This window comes from Corvus hawaiiensis, chromosome 13 (genome assembly GCF_020740725.1).
Source record: "Corvus hawaiiensis isolate bCorHaw1 chromosome 13, bCorHaw1.pri.cur, whole genome shotgun sequence".
NCBI lineage: Eukaryota > Metazoa > Chordata > Aves > Passeriformes > Corvidae > Corvus > Corvus hawaiiensis.
In genome coordinates, this window is record NC_063225.1 from 19,590,597 (window position 1) to 19,615,010 (window position 24,414).

At 41.5% G+C, this 24,414-nt stretch overlaps 1 protein-coding gene across 7 annotated transcripts in view; it reads right to left on the minus strand.

Annotated features, from left to right (window-relative positions):
• Window positions 1-16,412: 16,412 nt before the first annotated feature.
• The window catches only part of PEAK1 (pseudopodium enriched atypical kinase 1), a 110,193-nt gene continuing 102,191 nt past the window's right edge, over window positions 16,413-24,414 (minus strand). For all 7 annotated transcript variants that reach the window (XM_048317416.1, XM_048317419.1, XM_048317413.1 and 4 more), the window contains one exon: window positions 16,413-23,770. In XM_048317416.1, coding sequence (XP_048173373.1) covers window positions 22,616-23,770 — 1,155 coding nt within the window. In that variant the 3' untranslated portion in view covers window positions 16,413-22,615. The remainder of the gene's footprint in view (window positions 23,771-24,414) is intronic.

Consider the following 24,414-nt stretch of genomic DNA (forward strand, 5'->3'; position numbering starts at 1 on the left):
CTTCTCAGGTGGAAACAAAACTACCCATATTAATGAAGGCCTTAACATTTTAGCAATTGGTCTTGTAAAGGCAGAGAAGTAACAATCAGTTATATTCCACTGTTCTGTTTCCATGGTAGCAAAGTTAGTTCTTTTTCCTCCTACAGTTTGGGAAGTTATATTCAGACCCAGTTCTGGATACCATGGAGATACCAAGTCTTTTTTCAGCTTTCATTTCAAGCCCTTATATGCTCATGGATGAAACTTCCCAATCTTGCAAGTGTTATCAGACCATTTTCTGACATTAAAAATTAATTTATATACCCAGAAGATATGCTTAAAGTTGGTTGCACAGTTAATGGGGTTTTGCACTGAATTTATGGCTTATAGGGTGTGCTTGTGTCTTGTAATTTCTGCTTTTTAATGTGCTGTTTATATGTGCTTTATATTACAATTCTGTGACATGTGGTATTTTTAAAAGCCTACATAGATTATACTATCAAAAATGCCATTAAGAGTTGATAGAAAGAAAGTCTTTTTAAGAGGAATTTGATAGGGAAAGACTCGATGATATTTAAAAACTCATAGAAAGATTTTAGTACAATGCTGTTACACAATTTCAAGGTTGAACTTAACAGTCTTATCTGATTTTCTGTATTAGTTTCCTCTGCCTTCACAGGTAGAGAAAGATAGATATAGATATCTCACATAATTTTTTATAGATTCATAGGAACTGATGTTCAGTAGAGACTCTTGGGGTTCTTTTTTGCATTTGACATTGATAACTGGCAAGGAAGGGCCAGGACTTTATGCTTGGAGGGGAGACAATAGCCCATAGTGACGTTGCAGGTTTATGCATTCAGGGAACACAAGGGACTCGTGGGGAGAGAGGAGGAATGGGGAGACTGCAGGCAGCCCTTTAAATTGGCCCAGGGGTTGTGTGGGCTGGACTCACACTGCCTGAAAGATAAATGGCAAGTGTTCCTCTAAGCATGGCTCCTGTAAAAAACATAAATACAGCAGTGCCTGGCATTCTTCTTTGCAATGCTGCCTTGCTGCTCTCATGCATAGAGAGATGGCTGATGGTGGGTGCCAGGGTGGGGTCTTTGCAGGCTCTTGTGCAGGGAGATACTCTTGGTTCTTTGGAGAGCATATGCAAAACTTTTGGGTATCATCAGTCTGTAACTTCGAATCCACAGACTCTGTCTGCAATAAGGTGTGGGCCTGTGCTGGCATCTCATGCCAAGCGTGGCATACTAGCCAAGTGACATTTAGGGGAAAAATTGGATGAATAGTTGAGATGCCATCATAAATTGCCCCTCCTCCTTACATGGGAATGTAGGCAGGAAATTCTAACTCTCTGCTTGTGTAGAGAGGAGGAAGGATGGATGGCTTGCTGAAGTGAGGTGAGGCAAGGCAATTCCCAGGAGAGCAGGGAGCAAGGCTTGCTGGAAAGCAGTTTGTAACAAGCATTTTGAACACTGGCTGCAATTTCAGTATCTGGCTTGATTGAGTTGGACTGAACTGTCTCCAGCACAGCTTTGTTGCTTAGATCTCCGCCGTTCTTGATGTGGACAGGTAGCTTGACTGCCAAGATGTGCTTTTGTTTTTAATAAAGTTTAAACCTCTTTGAAATTCCTCAGAGAATGTTTATTCAGCATTCCACAGCTTGTGACTGTCATCATAGCAATATTTTCAGAAAGACGTACCAGAAATGAATACAAGGATATCCTGCACTTCCACGGCGTCTGAGAGAGTGAGAGGATCAAAGGCTGGGATGAGTGCAGGGCAAGAGTGGCCTAAAGGTCTCAAATGCAGAATGAGTGCTAGCAAGATGTTCACTGCACATTTGTGACCTCCCTGAGGCTCAGTCTCTGGCTCTAAGTGCATCGTGGCACACACTGGGCAGGTTGGCTGAATGGCTGGTTAAGGTAAGTGGCTGGAGAAGCTATTTTTCAGATTCAGAAAAGCAGAGACAAATGTTCAAGCAAATACAATAACGATGTAGTTTGACCTTCAGTTTGATTATGCCTGATTCAACTCTCCCTTTTTTTAAGCACCAGGAGTTAAATTCTGTGGACACGGTGCACTTTGCGTTGGTGCAATTGAGTCTGGACTGTCATAAATCACTCATCTAGAGAGGCCTGTAGATAATTCCACAGCAGAGGTAATTTTTATTGGCAGGCATGCATTGCAAAAGTAAAAGTGTATTTTTGCTTTTGGACAAGCAATTTAGGAAATGTTATAAAAAGGAGTTAACTCCATTTGAATGAATTAAGTAGTAAAGAATAATCTCATGCTTTTTCTCCAGCTCCTGAGGAGGTAATCATAAGCTTCTTTGAAGTGTGTAATAGCCTGGAAAGGTCCATGAACACGGGCGGATGCATAGTAAAAATGACAGATTACCTGACAAACATTCTCCTAGTTAATCTTTTCAACATTTGGAAGTTTGGTTAGGAAATGAGAGCATCCATATCAGAGTATTGTAAACCAGTGAATAGAGGTGGGAATTGGGACTGTCAGTGTAAAGTAGGGAGGGCAGCAATGGTGAAATCCAGTCTTTCATGTGTTCTGGAGCAGGAGAGATCTCTTACCACTTTGATTCCCACCCACCTGATTTTGTAGTTCCCAGGAATGCCAGTCATGACTTGCAATCCATTAATTGCTCTTCACTGGGAGTAAATGATCTCATAGGAGTCACTCTGTGCATTTCTTCACTTTTTGATGGGCTTGAGCACTGAGAACTTCTTGGTAATGATCAAATGTTGGAAGCAAGGTTCATTTTATTGCCACTGAAGGGATGTAAAAGGAACCAGGAGCACTCTTCATGACTGAGGAAGGGTCATTGAGATTAGTTGATTATCTTTTCTTTATATCTTTATCATCTGACTTAACCTACATGAAATACAATTTTTAATAATAAGAACCTATATACACTGCATTAAAATACAATTTTCATGAGCTTCTGTAATAATATATCCTTGTTCAAATACCCTGTATGGCATACAGGATGTTTGTGTGCTCTATTCTATATATATTTCTATATTTATATTTGATAGCAGTCATTGTGTTATGCTAAGTGTTGGCAGGCTGGAGGGAGACCTTTCAGATTTGAGAAGCACCACAGAAAAACAGTTTGAAGCTAAAAGTCTGGTGTTAGACAGAATCAGAAACAATTGTGCATATAGATCCAAAGGACTGGTACAATAGTGGAAAAAACAAGATATGAGAAGTTCTGTTCAGAAACATGTCACTGGCATTGGCAGTTTCCCCAGAGGTACATTAGCATTGTTTTTGTTAAGAAATAGGTGTAGATTGGCCTTCAAGTCCACTCTGATGCTGGAGAGGAACTGAATCCGTGTAGTTCATCCATCTTATGTTGTAAGAAAAAGTGAGAAATCATGGCATTGTCTATTCTGTTCTTGGGAGTCTTTTACACCAAACTGCAAATAGCACCTTCTCCCTCCTCACTCCTGCACCATTACATTTTCTGCATGAGCTCTCTGCCAGCTCCAGTCAGCTCAGTTTTCAGGATCTGGATTCTGGAAAATGGCCTCAGTGTACCATGACTTTTCCCGTGGCAGAAAAGCTGCTTCTAAATCCCTCCTGTCTGCACTGCCCTACATCCTCTCCAGCTGCACCAAGGCACTGTTGGAGGAGAGGATGACACTGTTTTATTCACAAACAGCTGGCCACTGCTGCAGAGGGGACTGGGATGGGGACTTCCTAAATCAGACCTGCTGGAAAGGAAACGTTTGTGAAATCTCAGAGCATCCTGTGATTAGATTTCCCTTTCTGCAGCAGTGTCAGCTTCAGCAGCCTTCTGCTGGCTTCTCCATTCTCCCTAACCCTTCTTCGCATGACAGTAGCAAAGGTACCGCCAGAAGTATTTGTGTAACCATGGAGACCAAGTGGAGGAAGCCGATTATGGTAAAAAATAACTCAGCGAAAAGAAGGTTGTATTTTTAACCTGGATTTTTATCCAGTCTGTTCACTGGATGGTCCCTAGGAGAATGTGCACCAGCCTACCTGTCAGGGCCCTACATAAGCAGAAATGAACAGTGAGCTTTTATTTGCTTTCAGCAGAAATGCTCTTGAGACTTTGCCCTCCAAGAACCTTGAAGTGTTCACTGTACCTGATCATCACTTGCTGTTTGTTTGATGTTTTTTTGTTCAAAATTCAGTTGTTAAGGTCTTTTTCTGTAAGCTTTTGTGCTCTTCAGGCAGTGCCATGCACATGCTTTGTATTCCTGTATTGCCTTTTCCCTTTTGCAGCACCCACTTCAAGCCAATTCACAATTCTCTCACTGTAGCTATTTATATTTGTGTTTTACCTACTAAGAAAGTGTTACAGAAAGAAAACAATATTTAAAGCTGATGTAAATATAGTAAGTCAGTGACAGGCAGAAACTAAAAAAAAAAAAAATAAAACAGACTTGCTTACATTTTGGCCCGTGTAAGCACTGCATAATGGGCTTATCATCCAACATGCATATCCTTGTGTCCCTCTTACATGATGGATAGGACTTCGTTTTGCTGATGTGGTGACACACTCTGGGGACATGGCTTGGGGGGCACAGGGACGTGGGGTCTCTCTGTAAGGTATTGGGGGCCTCCCCGCCTCAAATGCTAAGCACTGTTGTCTGAGTTCATTACATAATCTGCAGCAGAAAATATAATTAAAATATTTAATTCTTGTAACTAGCATTTCTCTATCTTGTTTGGAAATTTGATAAATATCTTTAAAATAAATCCCAATTTCTAGTTGGGAATTTTTAAAAAATCCCAGCTCTAGTCACAAAGCAGCAGGGCTGCCTTTGCTGCTGCAAAACAGCACTACCAAAATGTTCTCTCAGTGCCATCTGTAGCTGCTGTGAGCTGCTCCAGGCTTGAGTGTCTGTGTTTGTACAGACCTTCTAACCACAACCTCTGCCGTGTACTAATGGTTAAACCTGTTATACTGAAAGGAAGGAGGGTGTTGCAGTTGAAGCACACACTCCATGGATTGAGAACCTTCCCTGGATCCACTTCATAGTACTAGGAAATCAGTGTAACCTCTTTTTCTGCTTTCCTCACAATTTCCTGAGGCTGCTTATGTGCCTCACAGGTGTATTATGAGTCTTTAGTTGATACCATGGAAGTCTGAAGCCTCTGGAAAGCAGGACTCCTGTAACTGTTGAGCTCTCTCCCATTGATAATCTGCATATCCCATTAGGAATGATCAGGGTGATACCTTTCTGGTTACTATTGACTGGCTTGGAGCAGGTGCTCAGCATAATCCTGCCAGGTGTTAAGTGCTGTGACATAGCCCCAAAGAAGCATTTAAACACATCCATACCTTCAGCTGTGATCCCAGCAGAATGAAAGGCCTGGAAAAACCAATTGGTACTTTCCAAATGGGTAAGGATAATTAAAGGGAAAGTAACTCCTTCTCTTGTATTTGTAAAAGCAATGTTTCCTTCTGGACTCTCTCTGGTTTTAATTAATTCCTTTTAAATTTTGGTATTTCCTGGTTCGCAGCTTACTCAGCTGTTACAAGGAAAATTAAACATCTTTCTTACTAGTTGTAGTTCGCGGTGTCACAGTCTGAAACCAGCTCTCTATATAGCTCTAGCAACCCAACTGTGGCTCAGTATCCAGAAGAAGCAGCAAACCAAACTGTTATTAGGTAGGTGAATCCAGCTAGAAAAGATAGAAAATGTTAAGATTTGTGTCATACCCTCATCATTGTTTTACCACCTCTGTGTGTGGCAGTTTTTCAGGGGAATAATTTATGTCATCCAATATTGTGTGTATTTTAGTGCTCAGTTAATGATGACCTAATATTTCAAACAAAATACAACTTCTGTAATGAGATACCTCGTTTCTGCCAGGATGTTATTAGGATCCCTGCTACAGTGATCTAATGAGATTGACCTTCATTTCATAACAAATTGCTCTCCCCCTGAAACTATTTTTAATAGCCTTCATGTAGGGAAATAAATGATTCGAGTAATTATAAATTTTATGAAAATGACAAGTTACTTTAAAGTGCTACTATATTTTTACAATGTTACACACCGATTGAGTGCAACATTGTGAAAGCCTCATGTGGCTTTGTCCTCTCTGCCGCTCCGCAAAGAACAAAATTAATGAGTTGAGTTCGTGCTGGGTAGAAGATAAACCCCGTATAATTGGTAATGCGGCGCTGGTTTGAGCATCCCGCAGGCTCACCCAGAGGCTCCTACCCCCGGAGTGCCATTTGCTGCCATCTCCTGGGCCGTTCCCAAAATTTCAAGGAGACGATCAAATCCGTGCTCTAATAAATTGCTGTTGTCCTGATATTCAGTCGTATAGCATGTGACTTCTGATATATACTTTAATGAGATTGATCCTCTTTGAGGACGTGATGAAAAAGAGAGATCCGTATTCTCAGTATTTGTGTTGTCTTATTAGTTGAAGCAGGATGGTTATAGGATTTCAGAGGGAAGATGAGTAGGGTTTGGATACACTTGGCATTATATTTCTAGAAGATAGCAATGCTTTACTATACTGTAGCTATTTTAATCTGAGAAGCCTTCTACCTACTATTTAATCCTCACCACACCCTCAGAAGATTTCTTTTCTTACATGGTAGCACTTCTATGATGTCATATCCACTGTGATACAGAAGATTGTGTATATTTATTTCCCATTGCAAGAAAAAGAAGTGATGTAAAAATTATGTGACTAAATATTTTCTTATTGCAGCTTATATATTACCCCCATATTTTCAGCAGACCTGGATGGAAGTCTCATGTCTGTAAATTCTGTTTCAAAAATCCCAACACCAAAGCTGTTCTGAATAAACAGCTTAAGCAAAAACACAATTTGAGATGAAAAGAGTAAGATGCAAATGAAACTTTAAAGGAAAGCTTTCACAAAAATAACAGTGTTGTTTCCTCAGAGGCCATAGAAGTTCCCACATTAAGATAAAGAACTTTCAAGTCTGTATGTAGAGCACCATCTGGTGACTTGTGCACAGCAGGATCCCAAGGCAGAGATTTACTTACCTTGCCACATTGCAGACAGCGGGGCAGCGATATCCCCCGGCAGAGCTGCTCCTTGTGTTCTCCCTGCCCCATACAACGTACTCACAAATGTACTTTCATCCCTGTGGCCAGGCTTTGGCTGTTGTCACCGTTATTTGTGCAGAGGAGCAGGAGGGCTTGTTTGCTGGTGCTGTGGCCTCTTCCTCATGCCTTTTTAGAGGCAGGCTTTCCTTTTGCCCGGGAAGGGCTCCTGGGGCGAGGCTCACTGGTTACAGTTCTAGGCTTGGGAGCAGGCAGCAAGTACAGAGATGGCTGTTTGGCACCCAGCCTGTCTTGGCTGCCCCTCTTCCTGCCTGGCTGAGACATCCACTCAGTCTGTGCCTTTCACTCCTGCTGCCCACTGTTCCAGTCTGTCCTCTCTGTCGCAGCTGTCCCTGGTAATGCCACAGTCACTCTGCTACAGAACAAGCCCAGGAGAAATGTGTCTGCCTGGCCATTTGGCTGTGGAGTGTGGGTGGTGGAGGCTGCTGGTTGTCGGTGTTTACTTCCACAATATCAATGAACTGGATGATCCAGTTGTAAGCATCGTTCTTGGGTGCCTTAACTATTTGTGAATACATGGATTTTGAGCAGTCTTGTTACAGAAACAATTTGACTTCAAGAGGTTTATTTTTCCTGTAAGCCTAGAGCAAGTAAAAAGATTTGAAGCTTAATTCTCCACTGAATTATACCATAGTACTGTAGATTTCAGTACAGTTCTATTTCATCTTAAACTCAAGGTACTTGACTTGAGTATCATGTTTTCAACCCATAATCCTCTATATCCCACATATCTCAGGCAATCACCTCGCATCTGTGGATTTCTGAATCACCTTACTATTGAAAAAATAGATCTTTTTTTCGGTAGAATAACCCATGGACTTAGCAAAAAGATCACGTGTCTGAGTCTAGATACAGCATATGAAGCGCTTCCTCCAGCAGTAATCACACAAATACTTCAGGAATGAAATTCACTACTAAGGCTCTTTTTTTTTTTTGATTCCTCAGAGAACAGGTTTTTATAATTTGGCACAGTGAACTGGTTACAAAATCAGTCAATGTTGTATGTGAGAAAGAGAGAAGTGCCAGCAGTTTAGCTGATGACCTGTTCTGCTGAAGCAGACAGGTGTATGTATTTGAGCAGGAAGGGAAGGTTGAGGGTCAGAGATCACACATTTGCCAGTGATACTGCATTCAAATCTCCTTCCCACAGTGTCCAAAGACTTTTGCTTTCTGATGAACTTGCATGGCTGTGAAACCTGCAAGGACACTGGGAGGATATTTTGGAAGGTTAGAGGACTTGCTGAATGTTAGAATATAGCTCCGTACTGAGATTTAATTCGATAAGGGTGAACCCCATTGTAAATACAGAAGCCTGTAAGTAGCTCTGTAAACCATTGAGGGTATACATATTTCATCATTTGAAAACTCATATTTTAGTCTTAATTTTTTGTTGGTTTAATCCCTTGGGAACTTCTCTGTAGTGAAAGACATGGCATACATTAGTTTAGGCTTTTAAATTGTATTTATATATAAACAATAGGGAGAACATGCTACACTACTGTAATTAATTCAGCTTGGTTACAAAGAAACCCCAACAATAAAACAGAGTGAAAAGAGAGGCAAAAGATTGAATTTGGAAATTTCTAACTGTAATAACAGTCCCTCTGAAACACACTAATAAGGCAAGTCCTGACCAAATTGTGTGGATTTATGAGGCTAATGGTTGCAGGGTGTCCAACCACTGAACCTCGGTACCTCCAACTGTGGCTCCCACCACAGGGTAGCTTTGCCAGGGATCTGCTGCCTTTTTATGAAGAGCTTCTAACTTCTGAATTTTTACAGTTGTTACCAAACAGTTTAGATGTTCTGAGGCTCATGATCATGCTGTTTTACCATTTGATAAACAGCACACACGTAAGAACATGTTACAGCAGCTCCTTTCCTATCTTTCCTTTGCATGCCACAAACAGGGCTCAGCTGTCCTGAACCAGCCTAGCTCTGTGGCCTGCAGTGGAGCTTTCTTAATTTACACTCAGAGCTCCACAGACCAAAAGATGCACCTTTGCAAAATGCACATCTCCATCCCAAATGGAGCCTCCTTGTGCAGGGATCTGCCATATGCAGGGGGATTCTCTGAGTCTGGAGTCCAGGGAGTTGCACACTGAAGTTGGGCATTTGTTCTGACTGTAATTGCAATTGATTTTTAAAATCAGCATGGAAAAGTCATTGTCTTTGATGTAAAACACAGCTGCATTTCCCACAAGGAAGGCCTTTTCCAGAGATGTGAAGCATTCCAGAGTCCAGCCATGCATGGTTCAGGGAAGCACTCTGGCTGGTTTGTGTTTGAGAGGGTTGTGTGCAGTTATGGCCTTTATTCTGTAAGTGACCTGCTTGAGAGAACTGTTCTGTATAAGGGCAGATGTTTTGAACTTTGGATGTTTTGGAGAGAGGAGGAAATGCAGTGAAGGATAGAATTAGGTCATAACTTGGTACTGCCAAGCTTTTTCTCTTGATTTGTTTATTGCTTTTTTGAAGCAGGCTCTCACACTGGAAGGAATAATCTTTCCTCTGCACTCACTGGATCAAAGTATAAAGGGAATTCATTGAAATAATAAAAAATTTAATTTTCTATATTTCTATGTGGAAGTATGGCAATAAAGACAAACCAATCTTCTCAGCTCTGTAATTAGCATTTATGATCAGGAGATAAACAATCAATCACGTCAGTTAAAGCATTTCTCGCAAGCAGTTTAGAGTCTCACTGAAGTGACTGAAATGCAGGGCAACACAAGTACTGCTGTGATGAAGTCAGACTCAGGGCAGGAATAGCAATGGGATTGTTGATGATTAGTAGGATAAGAAGTAGGATTAGAAAGACCACTTTTAAAACTGAGGAGCTCAGTTCAGTTCAGAAAACGTCCTGAGCCCACTGATTGCTCCCTGTAGAGAGCAAGCTTGAAATCTTCATTCCCTGTGCTATTTAGAACTAATAAATGCATCCAAATTAGAAGCTAGTGAAGTGCTTTCACATCATATCCCTCATTAAGACACTTTGGGGAGGGGGGAAAAGATAAAATTATTCAAAAGCAATCTTAATAACTGGATGAGTGTATTAAATTTGCCTGCATCCAAAACGTGGCACGGGGCTTTGCTTTCAGGGACTGTGTGCACCCATGCCTGCAGCTCTCTGCCGTAGTGATCACGTACACTTGTGTGTGGGAGGCAGTGGGTGAACAGAGCGCCTTGGAAATCTGGCCTACATTGTGTGAAGTAAGAAATTAGCAGAGACTTTGTGGCTCATGTTCTTGCTATTACATTGTATCTTCTTTCAAAATTGCTGTGGATTTTGAGCACTTACCCAGCCATATCCACAATAAGGCCCACTTCTCAGATGCAGTTAAAACAAACTGTTTGTACTTTTTCATGGAATAACATGAATTCACAGCCATACCACTGTCTTCCTTCGGCAATTTGGAGATGTAGGAAATACTGCAATCAGATGTTTCTAATTTAATTCAATCCCTCATTAATTTGATCCCTCCTTTAATTCAATCTTGGCCTCAGGACCTAAATAATTTGTATTAAAAATAACATAATGACCACTCTTCCTTTTAATCAATGGGGACTGCTTTAGGCAGGTATTAGCAGATAATCTGATTACTAAATACACGGTGAGTTGGCATTTAGTTAATAACTAACAGGGAAAATCTGGAAAATAATCAAAGGAGAAAAAAGTAAAAAGAAGAAGGATAAGAGAAGAGAGCCTTACAAAGGCATGCAACATTAAAGAAAGTATTATGGAAAAATTATTTTTGCTGGTGATTGTTACTGGTACAAGCCTCTAAGATGCATAGCCAGTGGTGTCAGCCATGGGCAACAAGCTCAGCCCAGCAGGGGAAGTACTCCAGCATCAGGTTTATGGTAAATCTGACATCTTTTCCCCCTTAGACTTATTTAAACTTACTAATGGGATTTGTAGGTTGGATGCTTAGTGGTATTTGGCAGGCACAGCTCCACTGAACTCTGGCTACACCATTTGCAACCCTCTCTTTCTCTTTGTAGGTAGACACCATTTGCCTGCCCAGTAGCCTTTATATGGGAAAGATGTTGGGAAAGCCCTTGTTGTCAGGGCTGGCAAGAAAACTTGTGATGCACAGCTAAATCCAGGTCGTACACAGAGCAGCGTGGAGCAGCTCTGCAGTTGCTTCATACCAGCTGGTGGGAAAGTCACCAATCAGGCTCCCTGGCCAGTTCTCTGATCATCACCAGCTGACTTAAGTCACAAGGTCCCCAGTTCTCTGGAGACTGAGAGCTGCCAGCTGCAGGACTGCCAGGTCTGACAGTGCTTGACAGATGCTGACAGGGACTTGCTTTGAGGGGACTGTGCTGCATCTCTCATTTTTTTACAAATACCATCTTGGATCTGCATCTGAAGCAGGTAGTTTGTTGTCCACTATCATTTCTTGTCAAATTGGCAGTATTGCTGTAATGACAGCCCTTCTAGTAAGCCAGTAGTTCCAAAGGAGACTTGGACTGTTATTTTCCACCTGCCTACCCCTCTCCCTGCTCCTGATGCCTGAGTGATCAGGCTGAATGGAGCCCATTAGCAGATGGCATTTTTCCAGTGCAGCAGTGTTAGAAGGGCATGCAGCTCAGCATGAAGAATCCCAAGCTGTAACAGAGAACACCTTTTGCCTACAGCAGGAGAAAGTGCCTTCACAGTTTGCTGTTTTGCAAGTTACCCAATAGCAAAAGGGAGATTTACACAGTGAACTGGCATTTTCCAATGTGCTGTAACTCTCTGCCCAAGTTCCCAGGTTCATTGGAGTTCTGTTCAGTGTATTTTACACTGATGTGCTGATGAAAGGTGTCATGCCATGTTAGAAAGGACCGTGCTCCTCTGGGGGTGGTATGAACTGGATGTGCTCATCACACAAGGGCCTTTGAAGCTTCCAGCAGAGACTGCTTGAAGTCATCAGCATAGTAACACAGCAGATTTGAGAGTTAAGAAATGCAGTGACTATTTCATCCATTTCTGATGGTGTGCCAAGGCATTTGACCACTGGACTCCTATTCATGTTACTGAGGCTCATTCCCAATGTCCTCTTTGTAAAAAAGGCTGCTCAGCAATGCCTGGGAACTAGGCTGGTCCATGTGGGAAAGTTGGTCCAAAGCAGAGTTGTTGTCTGCAAACCAGAGGTATTGACATCTCACTGGGAGACAGAAGAGGATGGCGAAGTGAGAGAGGACCATAGTCTCAGTCTAGATGTATATTGAAGCTGAAATGGGTGTCAGAGCAGCTTCACCTGGTACTCCAGTGGTATAGCTTTGAATCCCTTTCTTTTGAGACCGTAATTTTGTTACTTTTGTGTTTGAGCAACCATGATTAAAATTGACAAAACAAATTGATAATTCTATAAAAATCATTCTGCAATAGATTTAATTGATGGAGGCTGTCAAGTCATGATGGATAGTTGTGAGTCAGTGGTGAATAGAATGCAAACAGGAATACTGTAGGAGATGGTTTAGTTGAATAGGCCCTGGATTCCTGCATACTATTCCCCCCAAATGGCTTGCTGTGTCTTTTTTATATATTCCTTTGCCATGCTGTCCATCAGTTCCTGGATCTGTAGCATAGCAACTAATCTCTTCTTGTAAAGTGCTTTGGGACCAGCACAAAACTTGCACTGTATTTTCATGGTACTTCTGGTGAGTGAAGAAAAAGTAAACCCTTTTAATTGTGAACAGAGAACAAAACCAATGTAACAAGTACAAATTCTTTAGGGAAGACAGACAACTGTGCCTAAGAACTAGTCTTAGCTCAGTGTTTCCGATTGCTGATTTGCAGGAAGAAGTGATTAATCACAAAGTGAAATCTGTTCAAGATTAGCATAAATTGCAGAAAGTTGTAAAAGACTCCAGATGGATTTGAATTATTTGAAAAAAAAAACCAGACAAAAATACCAAAGGGAATGTTGAGTTGGATGAACATAGACTATATGCTAGTAAAAAAAAATAAACTAAATATTCTTATGTGAACATCCAGAATTTTCAAAAGTCAAGACTCTAGGCATGGACATGTCTGCCCAGGACAAGCAAATAGGGTGCTGATGGGCTGCAGATGAAATAACATTCTGCCATTTCTACAGAATGCTGACACCCTTACTCCTAGCCCCTCAGCCTGAGCCGAATCACCTCAAAAACCTCCAAGAAAAAAGGTCTTGCTCACAGCAGGGAAGAGAGCAGGGCTGTGTGCTGCAGTTCCTACAGAAGGAGATGTTGAGACTCCAAGGTGACGATACAGGGAGAAATGCTTCATCCACAGGGAAATGATTTGAACAATCCATTGCTGCAAAAGAGCCAGGGATGGTGAAGCTCTGGATGGTATTAAAACATTTGTAACTAACGCCATTAAAAACATTTGTCATGTAGTATCCCACAACATCATCTGACTTCCTGTTGCACTTTCTTGTTTGAAGCTGAAGCACACCCTGGTGTCCTGTGATTGCAGCTTTAGCAATAACTCCTGTACAAACACAAACACATAAGATGAAATATTAATATGGCAGAACATAAAACTTTTTTCCCCAGTAATATAAATAGAAAAAAGTTTTGAAGGAGACTTTCTTCCCTGGCCAAGAGAAGCTGCGTGACTGGCTCACAGGTTATGGGAAGTTCCTTTTCTTTTGATCATTGCGGTGGTGGTTGTACAGTGGTGGACTACTGGCCCATTTCCAACAGTAACTTGATTCAAATTTAGTGCCCATGTAGGAAGCAGGAGAATTTTATTACCTTGATTTAATTCTTCATTTTCTTTAGAAGAACATTTATGTCCTTCTGCACTTTGGAGAGGTGCAAAGTTAATTGCTTGCTTCTTACAGATAAACTGCAGGGATTTCATGTTTTTTAAGGTTAATCTGCTATTCACTGCAGTTTATCTGGACCATTAAGACTCCAATGAAATCAGGCAAAACCTGGCATCTGACATGAAATCTGTAACTGCCCCCAGCCCCGGTGCACACAGGTACTGTCCCTGGGGCTATCCTGTCTCTCAGTGGCAGCACTGTGCTGTGCAGGGGAGTATGGGCTCCTCCCAGCACCTGACAGCTGGAGAAAGGAGTTTTCTATGGATTGGTTGTACTAGGGCTCCTGGCTGGTACCAAAAAGAGCAGACAAAGGTAAATACCTTAGCAATAAGCCTCCCTATTCCCATTCCTTCTCTTTTTGGAGGATAAGAAATAGAGTTTTGTGATTTTACCTTACATTATTGTCTGTTACTTCCAGTGCTTCCTTCTGTGCATGTCCTGAGTCTGCCAGCTGTGATGTAACAAAAAATAACACCCTAATGACAGCAAAACAAAGGGTGAGAACAGGAGATGTAATAGAAAATGCACCTTCAATAGCTATTATTTTGAGCTCTCTGATTTTATATAAGCAAATCTGCCTCAGAGCCTCCAAGCTGTTCTCCCAGTGACTCCCCTGGTGTCTGCCACTCATTTGAAAGCACTGAACTGATGGCAAGAAGCCTGCACCCATCTTACATGGGGGTGGGCTAAGCACCAGGCTCTAGTGCTGCCTCCTGAGACAGCAGCAGCACCAAGGGAAGTGCAGTACATTGCACTAGCACTTTAAAGTGTATCTTTCTCCACAGAGCTACAAGTCTTAGCTCAGAATTGAAACTACAGCCTCTCTCTGCAGAGCAGGTTGTGGCAAATATTTCATTTGAGCAGTTTGCCTTGGGAACCACTTCCATCTGAGCCTGGTTAGAAGCACCTCTGGGTAAGGAGGATGGTGTGATTCCTGTGGGGCACCACAGAACCTCATTAACTGGGGCAAAAGCAGCAGCCTGCAGAGCTCAAGTGATGCAGGGATGTGTTCTACAAAAGAACGGTGTATCATGTAGAACATAGCTTTACTATTGGGTGAATTTCTGAGTTGGTGAAAAATCTGATACAGACATTTTTGCATCAACCGAAACCAGGCATCTGTTCCACTTGTGTTCATGTCTGGCACAAGCTGAAATGAGAATGCCAGACTGCGACCGCTTAAGGATACCCACAAGAGAGTTTGCACTAGAACTAAATTAATTTCAAACAGATTTTAGTTAAACTAGTATAATTATCATGTCTTGACAAGGGTTCAGTTTGTTTTTGCATATCTTTTCCCTGCAGAGTGATGATTGCCACTGACAAATGGCATAATCGAACTCTGTTTAGCTTAAGTCCACGGCACTTCGTTGAAGTGAACAGGGATTACTCTGGCAAAGCCAAAGTATCTGTCAGGCTGTTAAATGTGTTGTGTATTTACTGACACCTTTGGAGTCAGCTAGCTTTGTATTTTTCAAAGGGATGAGGACAATAACTTAAACTGTTTTTGAAAGGCTTTCAAACAGTGTCTAAGGAATAAATGTGAAGGGCCGGTAGTAGTTACACTTTAACTAATTCTGATCATTGAAAGTGATGACATACCTGTGCAAAGCCACTGTGACTGTGGGTAGAATAGAGCCTGCAGGCTGGTTTTTTGGGTTGTTTTTATTTTTTCTTTCAAGAGTATCTGTGAGCAGTGTGATTGTCATGCAGAAGCACGGCGCTGCTCCGATGTACATGGTGTCATCTGTTCTATGCTAATAAATTAGCATCTGCAGCTACCATTGCTGCCTGTCAAATTTGGGTACAAAATTGAGCTGTTTGATCTCAGTGCCACTGAAGTGTGTCTGCACGATTGCAGAAGATGCATATTATCCCATCTGTTTTCCACAGACCCTCCATCAGGTTGGATGCTTCAAGGTAACGGATCAGACGCAATGAATTCCACTGCAGACAACTGCCTTGGAGGCATCCTCCTGCTTTGTCACTGCATGTAAAAATTTGACTTAAGAGTAATTTTATTCCTTCACAGCAGGTCATTTAAGCCCTGTCCACACTAGGGAAATTTCTAACTTTGGCTCAGCTCCTTACATGCCAAGGGTTGTCCCTAGCGTGGCGGTTGTCATTAACGTGCCAAGTCACTTCTCTCCAAGCAGGCCTTACAAGACACTGGTTCAATCAACAGCAGCCACTGGTGGCCGGTTTATTTTTGGGCTGCTGCTGCCACTTGTCCAGATGGAGCTGAAATAGTACCAGCCATAGTGAGGCTTCTGGGGAAAATGCAGAGGTGGGAGGTGGGGCAGTGTCTGGAGCACTGGCAATTCCTGTGGCTGGGATGCCCGGCCACTGCGGTGGCAGCCTCCTTGACCAAGTGTGCACCTGCACTGCTGCTGCAAACCCAGCTGTTCTTGGAATAAAATCTTTTGCTGCACTTGCCACATGCATTTGCCTCAGAAATACATGTTTTTGTCTAATTACCTAGGAAGGGAGAAAAATTAGGCAACTGCAAGTTTGATTTTGAGTGGAATAAAACTAGTTTTATTTACACAGTAACATGAATGCCACAGAGTACACAGCAAAGTACCACAGCAAACCAGAGTGTAACTGCCCCTGATCACAAAGGAAGGCTTGAAGTTTATATACTTATTTATATAAAAATGTGTAAATATCAATATGAAGCACCAGATAAAGCAATGCAACCAGGAATTCCAAATACAAATTACCCACAAGAATGGAACTGAAAAAAAAAAAAAATTCCCTTATTCAAGGCATTTAAAGAAATCCCATTTATAAAAGTCCACTGATTTTGGAATCCCTAATTAAAAAATAAATTTCCCCCTTTTATTAAAAACAGGAACATATTCTTAAATGCTCAGCATAATTAAGTTTTAAAAGAAAAAAACCCAAGGATTTCAACCGCAAAACCTTCTAATACCAACAATCCAAAGGACAAGGAAACAGAAGTTTTGAATCGTTTTTGAAGAGGTGTTATTTATGAAATGACTATATTAAAATTTACACACTCTTAAATATATATTATATATACAATATATAATATATATATTTTCAAGCAAAAAGGGGCAAAGAATACTTTTGGGATACAAAATTAATATACATACATATATATATTAAAACATGCCCACATGCACTCATATATATATGTATGTATATATATATATATATATATTTATGAACAAATATTTCTTCCATATTAAAAAAGCTCCAACCTCTTCTAAATCCCTGAAATCTTCCCCTTGGATTTATGGAAAAAAAAATCTTTATAGTCTGAAGTACAAACCAAATTCTCAAATTCTGTAGAGTGGTAAAATGCTTATGTACAGGTAAGTTGAGTATTTCATTTCTCACTGGCAACTCTGCTTGATCTGAAAGCATTCTGTGGTTTCCAGGTAAATGCTGAGTGGAGCACCAATGCAAGGAGACTTACAGGAAATTATTTAAATTACATTCTACACCTACTCAAAATCACCATCCTTCTAATACTGCATCCAGGTGAATGAAAAAATCCATACAAATGTCTACTAGAAATTCTCTGCAACACAGCAGGGAAAAAGACTTGCTCCTTCTTTTGGAGTTGAGGGTGCCTTAAAGAAATTTCTCCCCAGTGTTTTGAAAAGTATTTTTTGTGTATTCTTCTCTTGAAGTCTTTGTAATCCACATGATTGTTTACAGAATATTTCCACAGGTGTATTTTTATAGAGGTATTTAAGATTCTATGCTGTACTTCTCTGATGTTATCTTACTGCATAACTAAATGATAATCACATCTCGCTCTGCGCTGGCTGAAGGGCTCTGATTGTGCTCTAGGTTTTACAGGAGTTTTAGGAGAATCAACACCACTTCCAAAAATCAGAATAAAGCTGATGGTCTAGCCATGCAGTCAAGTACAGTTTGTACTGAGAAACAGCCAATTTGGAGAAAGGGGGAAAAGAAAGTGCATTAAAAGGTCTGACTCAGTTTCTATTGTATCCCTCAGAAAACTTAAAATTGATTTAAATAAAAACAGGACTATTTAATTTATATTTACATATGGATTTGTTATTACAAACAATAAAAATTAATTTAGATGGGGAATCTCAGCACAAGAATTAAGAAACAGGTACATTTTATTTCAGCAGCAAATACATGTTAAAATTAAGGACCTACAGTGTGAAGCTGCTGAATAAATTCTGCAAGTAGCTGAACCCTAACACACATAATTTACTTAAATAATACATTTTTCTCTATAACACATGGGAATTCTCTTGTGTTAACATGTCAAGATCATCCATTCATACCTTGTGGGTGGGATGTGTGGACCATAAAGATTTAAGGTGGAACATTTTGTAAATGCTACCTGCACTCTTGTCTGTGGGGCAGCAACATGGCATCCTGGCTGGAGTTACTGATTTCATCATGTCTGAATACTGAAATGAGACCAGGCTTCTATATTGGGACATTCCAGGGACTCCAGAAGAAAATTCTGGATTCTCTCATTCCTAAAAATTTGTAGGCAAGCTTTCACTAGTAGAGTCTCTTTATATTCACCTGGTTATGCATATTGACTGGATCAGATCTGAGGTTTGACAGATAATTAGTAAAAAGTAATTCCCATTTAAGAAATACAAAACTAACCCACTTTCCATACCATCTCAGGAGTAGTTCTTTTAGCACTCCTGTTTTACCAGAGGTTTGCATTTCTCACAACAGACCAAAGGTGGTGTGCAGCACCTCCACCACCTACAGCAGGAGCAGCACATTTTACCCTCCGCGCTTCTCCCAGATTAACGCAATCCCTCCCCTCCCCAGTGTGGAGTGTCTGCAGCAGATTGTCAGAGCAATAGGCTTCTCCTGATGCCTGGTCAGTCTGGAACAACTGACTTGTTATCCACTATTACTCTCCCAAATTTGAAAGCCCACAATTTTGTTACTTCAGGTTTATGCTGTACTACAAGCAACTTAAAGGAATCCATTCACACAAATCTTATGGAATAGATCAACCCAGTATCATATAAAGTACAGCATTTAATTTTGTAAAGTCTTTTGCATCTTTACATGGGCAGTATTATTTCTAGGGCTGTTATGAAAAGAATAAGATTTCCACCAACTGACCAGCTACATTTCAGGTTTTTGACAAGGCACTAAACATTGTGAATCCAATCACTGTGCTCCCTCTGTGATATTAGAGAGGGTTTTAATGGCTCTAAAAGGATCAGAAACCACTCATCATAATTCTTCAAACAAGCATTTGATTTTTCCAGAAATAGTTTCCACTGGAAAAATCTTTAGAGTTCATGTTAAAAATATTTGAATGACAGCTTTTATTAATAGAAAAATATATATTTACAGTCAATACTGTTATCTTAGATTTGCAGCTCTTCCTATTTCTTGAGCTCAACTGAAAGTGCGACATTGCTAAAAAAAAAATTCAAGATCTGTGCACATATTCAAGTAAGTTCTAACATGCACAGCCAGGGGTTTTGTTCCTGCCATACACAGGATCCTGTTACAAACAGAGCGGGTTTTTTTCCTTTTGCTTAGCAATTATGCTGTAGCATTCTTAGGATTTGTTTACAATCAGTTTAATGCATACATTCTTGTGTATTTACGTGGCACAATCTGGTGCCAGGATGGAGAACCACCACAAACACAGTTGCAATTATCAGTTATGGGCAGGTCTGCAAAGTCAGTCTCAAGCTCCTCAAGGAAGAGCTCAGGCCAGATCAGGTTCGACTACATTGACCATTCTTTTTTTTTTAAAGAAAAAAACCACACAACATTACAAATTGCTAAAGTTTACCCAGTGCTGCACAAGAAAGAGGTTGGTAGTGAACACCTATCCATGCTTGATTATACTGCAGAGCTAGAATGAGTATTGGTTCATCACAAAAGATACAAACTGAAATTAGATAGCTAGGGATACAAAGGCGTCGGACCAGCTGCATTAATATGTACAGTTGTACAACATTCAAAATCCAACTTTGCATGTGCGTGTTGACATCAAAGCGACACTGGGAACACGTGTCCGTAAACACGGGAACACCCAGAGGCTTCAAGGGATCACCCCACTACAATGACAAGTGGTCCAAGAGTTACTCCTATGCCTATATGAGTTAGCTGAGAAGTCAGGTGCACACACACTACAGAGCGAACACAAAACCAGACCATAGAGAACAAGAAGCCCTACTCGCAGCTCAGCACACTGTCACTAATAGCTAGTAGGTAGTACACGAGTGACTTGCCATGCTCGGTGTATGTGAACTATGGGAGCATTGCCCTCCTGTGTCCAGATAAAGCAGGGCTGCACTGAACAGGAGATTGTAAAGGATCTTCTATGAGCTGCTCAGCAGTAGTGTAGAAACTTTCTTTTCTGATGTAGTGGAAGTATACTTCAACTACATACATTGCACTTGGGCTTTTAATGCACTGTCCTGTTTTTCTGCATCAATGCCACCATCCTAACCTTTTTGCCAGAAAGAGAAAGAAAAATACACATACCACATTGAAATATATTATCCTTATCCTTGCCTGATCCTTCACTGATACAGGTGAATCAAACAAAAGAATAATCATCAGAAGTTCAAAAAAAATCTTTAGAAATGTCACAAAGACAGTCTATACTACGGCACAATCGATGTAGGCTTCCACACGCTATTCAGCTTAGCTCTGAGAGGTGCCAGAGAAGAATAATGCAGACATGTCAACCCCTTGATGTAGGCTGCGGATCCAGAGCTACTTTCACTGACTTTAAGCCTGCAGGACTGTTTGTTCAGTTTCCATGCATCTGGTCCAAGAATGCATATGCTGTATAAAGTGGCTATTTGTTTCAAGGCTGAATTGATTCCTCACAGTTTTAACAATTAAAATGAAACATCAATCCATAAAAAGAACACATGGATATCTGTGCATTTATGTGCCAGGAAAGTAAAGGAAGGTACTGCAGATCTAGCATCGGGTAAAGGCTGGTGTGTAAAGTGAACACTGTAATGTACAGCTTTAAAAAATAATACAAGAATTGCACATAGATCCATAGGAGAGAAGCACAGGCTCATAACTAGGGCTGTCTGCTTTCCATTACCCGGGTTAGAATATTCGGAATCGCTTTTTCCCCTGCATCCAGATCCATTCTTCAGAGCAACTCAGGAAATAACTCCTAGCCTAGCAATACTGAGCAAAGATATTGTCTGTACAGAGGTTCCATGGGAAGCGGCTGTTAGGGCATAGAAGGAAGTCAGCAGTGCCCTCTAAAAGTGAAAAAGCTCTTTCAAGTTGAGTTTTTAAGAATTCTGACTCTTCAATCCTCACTAATTCCTGCTCTAGTCCAAAACTCTGTCTGTGATGCTCTTTGAGCTCTTCTGACAACATTCCATTTTTAGGGTGTTGTCTACAGCAACATTAGAAAACACTGGTTACAACAGACAAGAGATGGGCAGCCAAGCACTGCTGCAGGAAATGTGGATCATGATGCTGTTGGTCATGAATGCCAAACTTCACAGCTCCCTCAGTAATTAAATAAGTGTTTTTCCCCCCTTGTTCCTACCGTTCAGAGAACTGTGTCTGCAGTAAAAGTGTCTCCATGTTGCCTGTTATCTAGACACAGACAAGCGCTAAACATTTCCATCTCCTGCCAACAAACCTGCAGAGCCAATTTCAGTCTCACTTTGCAGTATGGCACAAGTGACAATAGCAGACCAAAACAAAACAGAAGAGGTGGCTTTTATTTTCATCCCTGATTCATAGCAGTGATTGTCAGAGAGGGTTATGTACATCCTATCCATTTCAAGTCAGGCTTTAGTGCTTTTTGTGATGGAAGGGGAATGTCAATGGCCCACCATGTGTTGTATTTTCTTGCATAAATGTGGTTATGGCTACAGTACATCAACAGTTCAGACTGGTGAAAGTTGCCTAGGAAATAGGATAGACAAAGTGTGCATATTCTGCTTTTTAATGCACCAGTCTCAAGCTAAGGGTAATGGTCTGATTAAGGCAGCATTGATGAAATCATGGATCCATGGTTAGAAAGGATATGGGTAGGCAGTGAGGCAGAGGAGGAGGGAAGAGGACTGAACAGAGGTGCTTACCATTCACTGACTTTTGCCATGCTCAGCAGGAAAACCACATCTTGGGATGTGGGAAAGTACAGATGGTGTAAAGTGTAAGAGAAAGATCAGAACCTGTTTAGTTGAGACCAAAGGAAAGAGGAGCACAGCCTGCTTGTGGGGGACTGACTATGCTGAGAGGAAATGCGTGGTATGTGGAGTGAAAGCAAATGAGTGTTTTGTGGCATGGTGGATCATTCATCTCACATTTACCGCTAATCTGTCTCTGCTTATCGTCACTGCTATTCACTACCAATGCTACATAGGAAATGACAGAAGCTACCCAGAAGAGGAGGGCAATTTGTTTACTGCAGTGGTAGAAATAGTGGTATCAAAGTTTGCTCTCCTTTTCAGCCAGATATGAATCAAGTTACATACTGTCTGATCCAAATGCAGTCATGTGTATGAGATCAATCTCTAGCAGGCCTGGCAAAAAAGTAAAGTTTCTGTCATACTTGGTACAGGATGAAATTTTCCAATTAGAACCTATTTGCTCAGAGTTGCTGGCTTTGATATCTAGGCTGTTTTGTAACAATTGTACAAAGTGTGAGCCCTAGTGCAGGCTGGAATGAGGGCTGGGGCAGAGGTGGGGATGCTTCATGAAAAGCAACAGGCTCTACAACTAGTGCTGCTTCATGAGTCTCACAATGCGATGAAGTGAGTCTGTAGTGGCAAAAGCCAGATATTGACAACAAAGCCAGTCTTCCAGAATAATTCCACAGTCCCTCTCCAAGGACTTCTCTGCAAACTTGATCATCAGCAGCGTCCTTTTTATATCAAGCCAGTTCTGAAGTATAGCATCTCTCCGTGAGGGGTTGGAAGATGTACTTAGAGCATGGAACAAATCCTCACGCGGACCCCAAAGCAAACACTGAAGGATTCCTTTGGCTTCTGATATCAAGATCCTCTCCGAAGGATTGGGATTCAGCAGGCAGCTGGCAAGTTGTTGAAGCCCTTGAGAGTAGAGGGAACGGCAAGGAATCTTGGGGAGATCAGCACAAGTGTACTCCTTCTCTTTCAGCTCTGGATTCTCATCAAAGGGGTTGGGTAAGTGCAGCATTTCATAGATGAGGATGCCAGTCTGGAACTCATCACACTTCTTGTACTGTGTTGCAGTGATGATTTCTGGAGCCAGGCGGGACTGATCCCGTAGGACCTCAGGATCCACCATATGACTCTTCTGCTTGGCCTGGGAGAAGTTGCTCACTATTAATCTGGCTGGGCAGGCAGTGTTGGGGCTGGGTTCTGTGGCCTCGGGGCTCAGGGGGCTGCCTCCCGCTCTGGAGTGAACCAGCAGCAGGTTCTCTAAGCGCAGGTCACAGTGTGTGATGTGATAGGGTTTCAGGTGCTCGAGGCCCAGGCACAGCTGTAAGAGGAGCAGACACACCTGTCTCTCATACAGGTCGGGGCTCTTGGTGTGGCGGGGTGCGGACTCGCGCACAAAGTCGGCCACTGTCAGGTGCGGGACCTCCCGTGTGATCACCACCACGCGGCTGCGGGGCTTGCTGATGGTGCCCTGGCTGCTGGAGCTGTCTTTATGGGAGGCCTCTGTGGTAGAAGCAGTGTCTCTGTTCTTCTGCTCAGGTTCTTTCTCCTCTTCTTCCCGCTCTTCTTCTACATCTGGTGTGTCGTCATCCTCCCATGGAAGGAGACGAACTGGCACTTCAGCAAGGAAATGGCCACAGTCTTGTTGGATGTTGAAGTTGATAGCCAGGCTCTGCCGGATAGACAGGCTGTGATAATACTGCTGGGATTCCTTAGCCTTGCTCTTGCAAATCTGGGGGAAAAAAAATAAACAGAAAAGACATAATTCTTAAATTTCCAAATTCTAGATACTTTTTTTAGTATGTACTTTGTTGATGGGATCTACAGTCTAGGCCTAAACACTTGAATGAACATTTTTTTAATGAACTTACCTTGGCAGACTATCTTAAGGCACCCAAACAGTTTTCACTGGCTAGTAAGCAACTGCAGAGCAATACATGTGGGCATCTCTCCCTCTGCATAGATGATCCAATGGAAAATACAATTCTTTTTTTTAATCAGAACAGCAGCTGATATATGGTAAATGCACAGCAAAGCTTATTTACAGTTACTTGTTTATCCACATCATTTTATTGCAAGTTCTCTCAGCTTTGTGTGAAGCTTGAACAAGATAAAAATAATCAATAGCAATAGGGGATACAAAGAAATATGCATGAAGTATTTGACCAAATGCTTGCACATGGCTGAGTAAGCATGGCATAACAACCCCTGTCAGTTAGGTGGCTGATGTTTGCTCCTTGCCCACTGTAACTGGAAACTGAAATCCATGAGCTGCAGCAGTGTGTCTGCAGCAAGGGGTGTATGTATGCATAGCACAGGCTGCTGCTAGGCAGACTTGGCTCAGGTGATGAATGGACAATCATTAGAACATGGTAC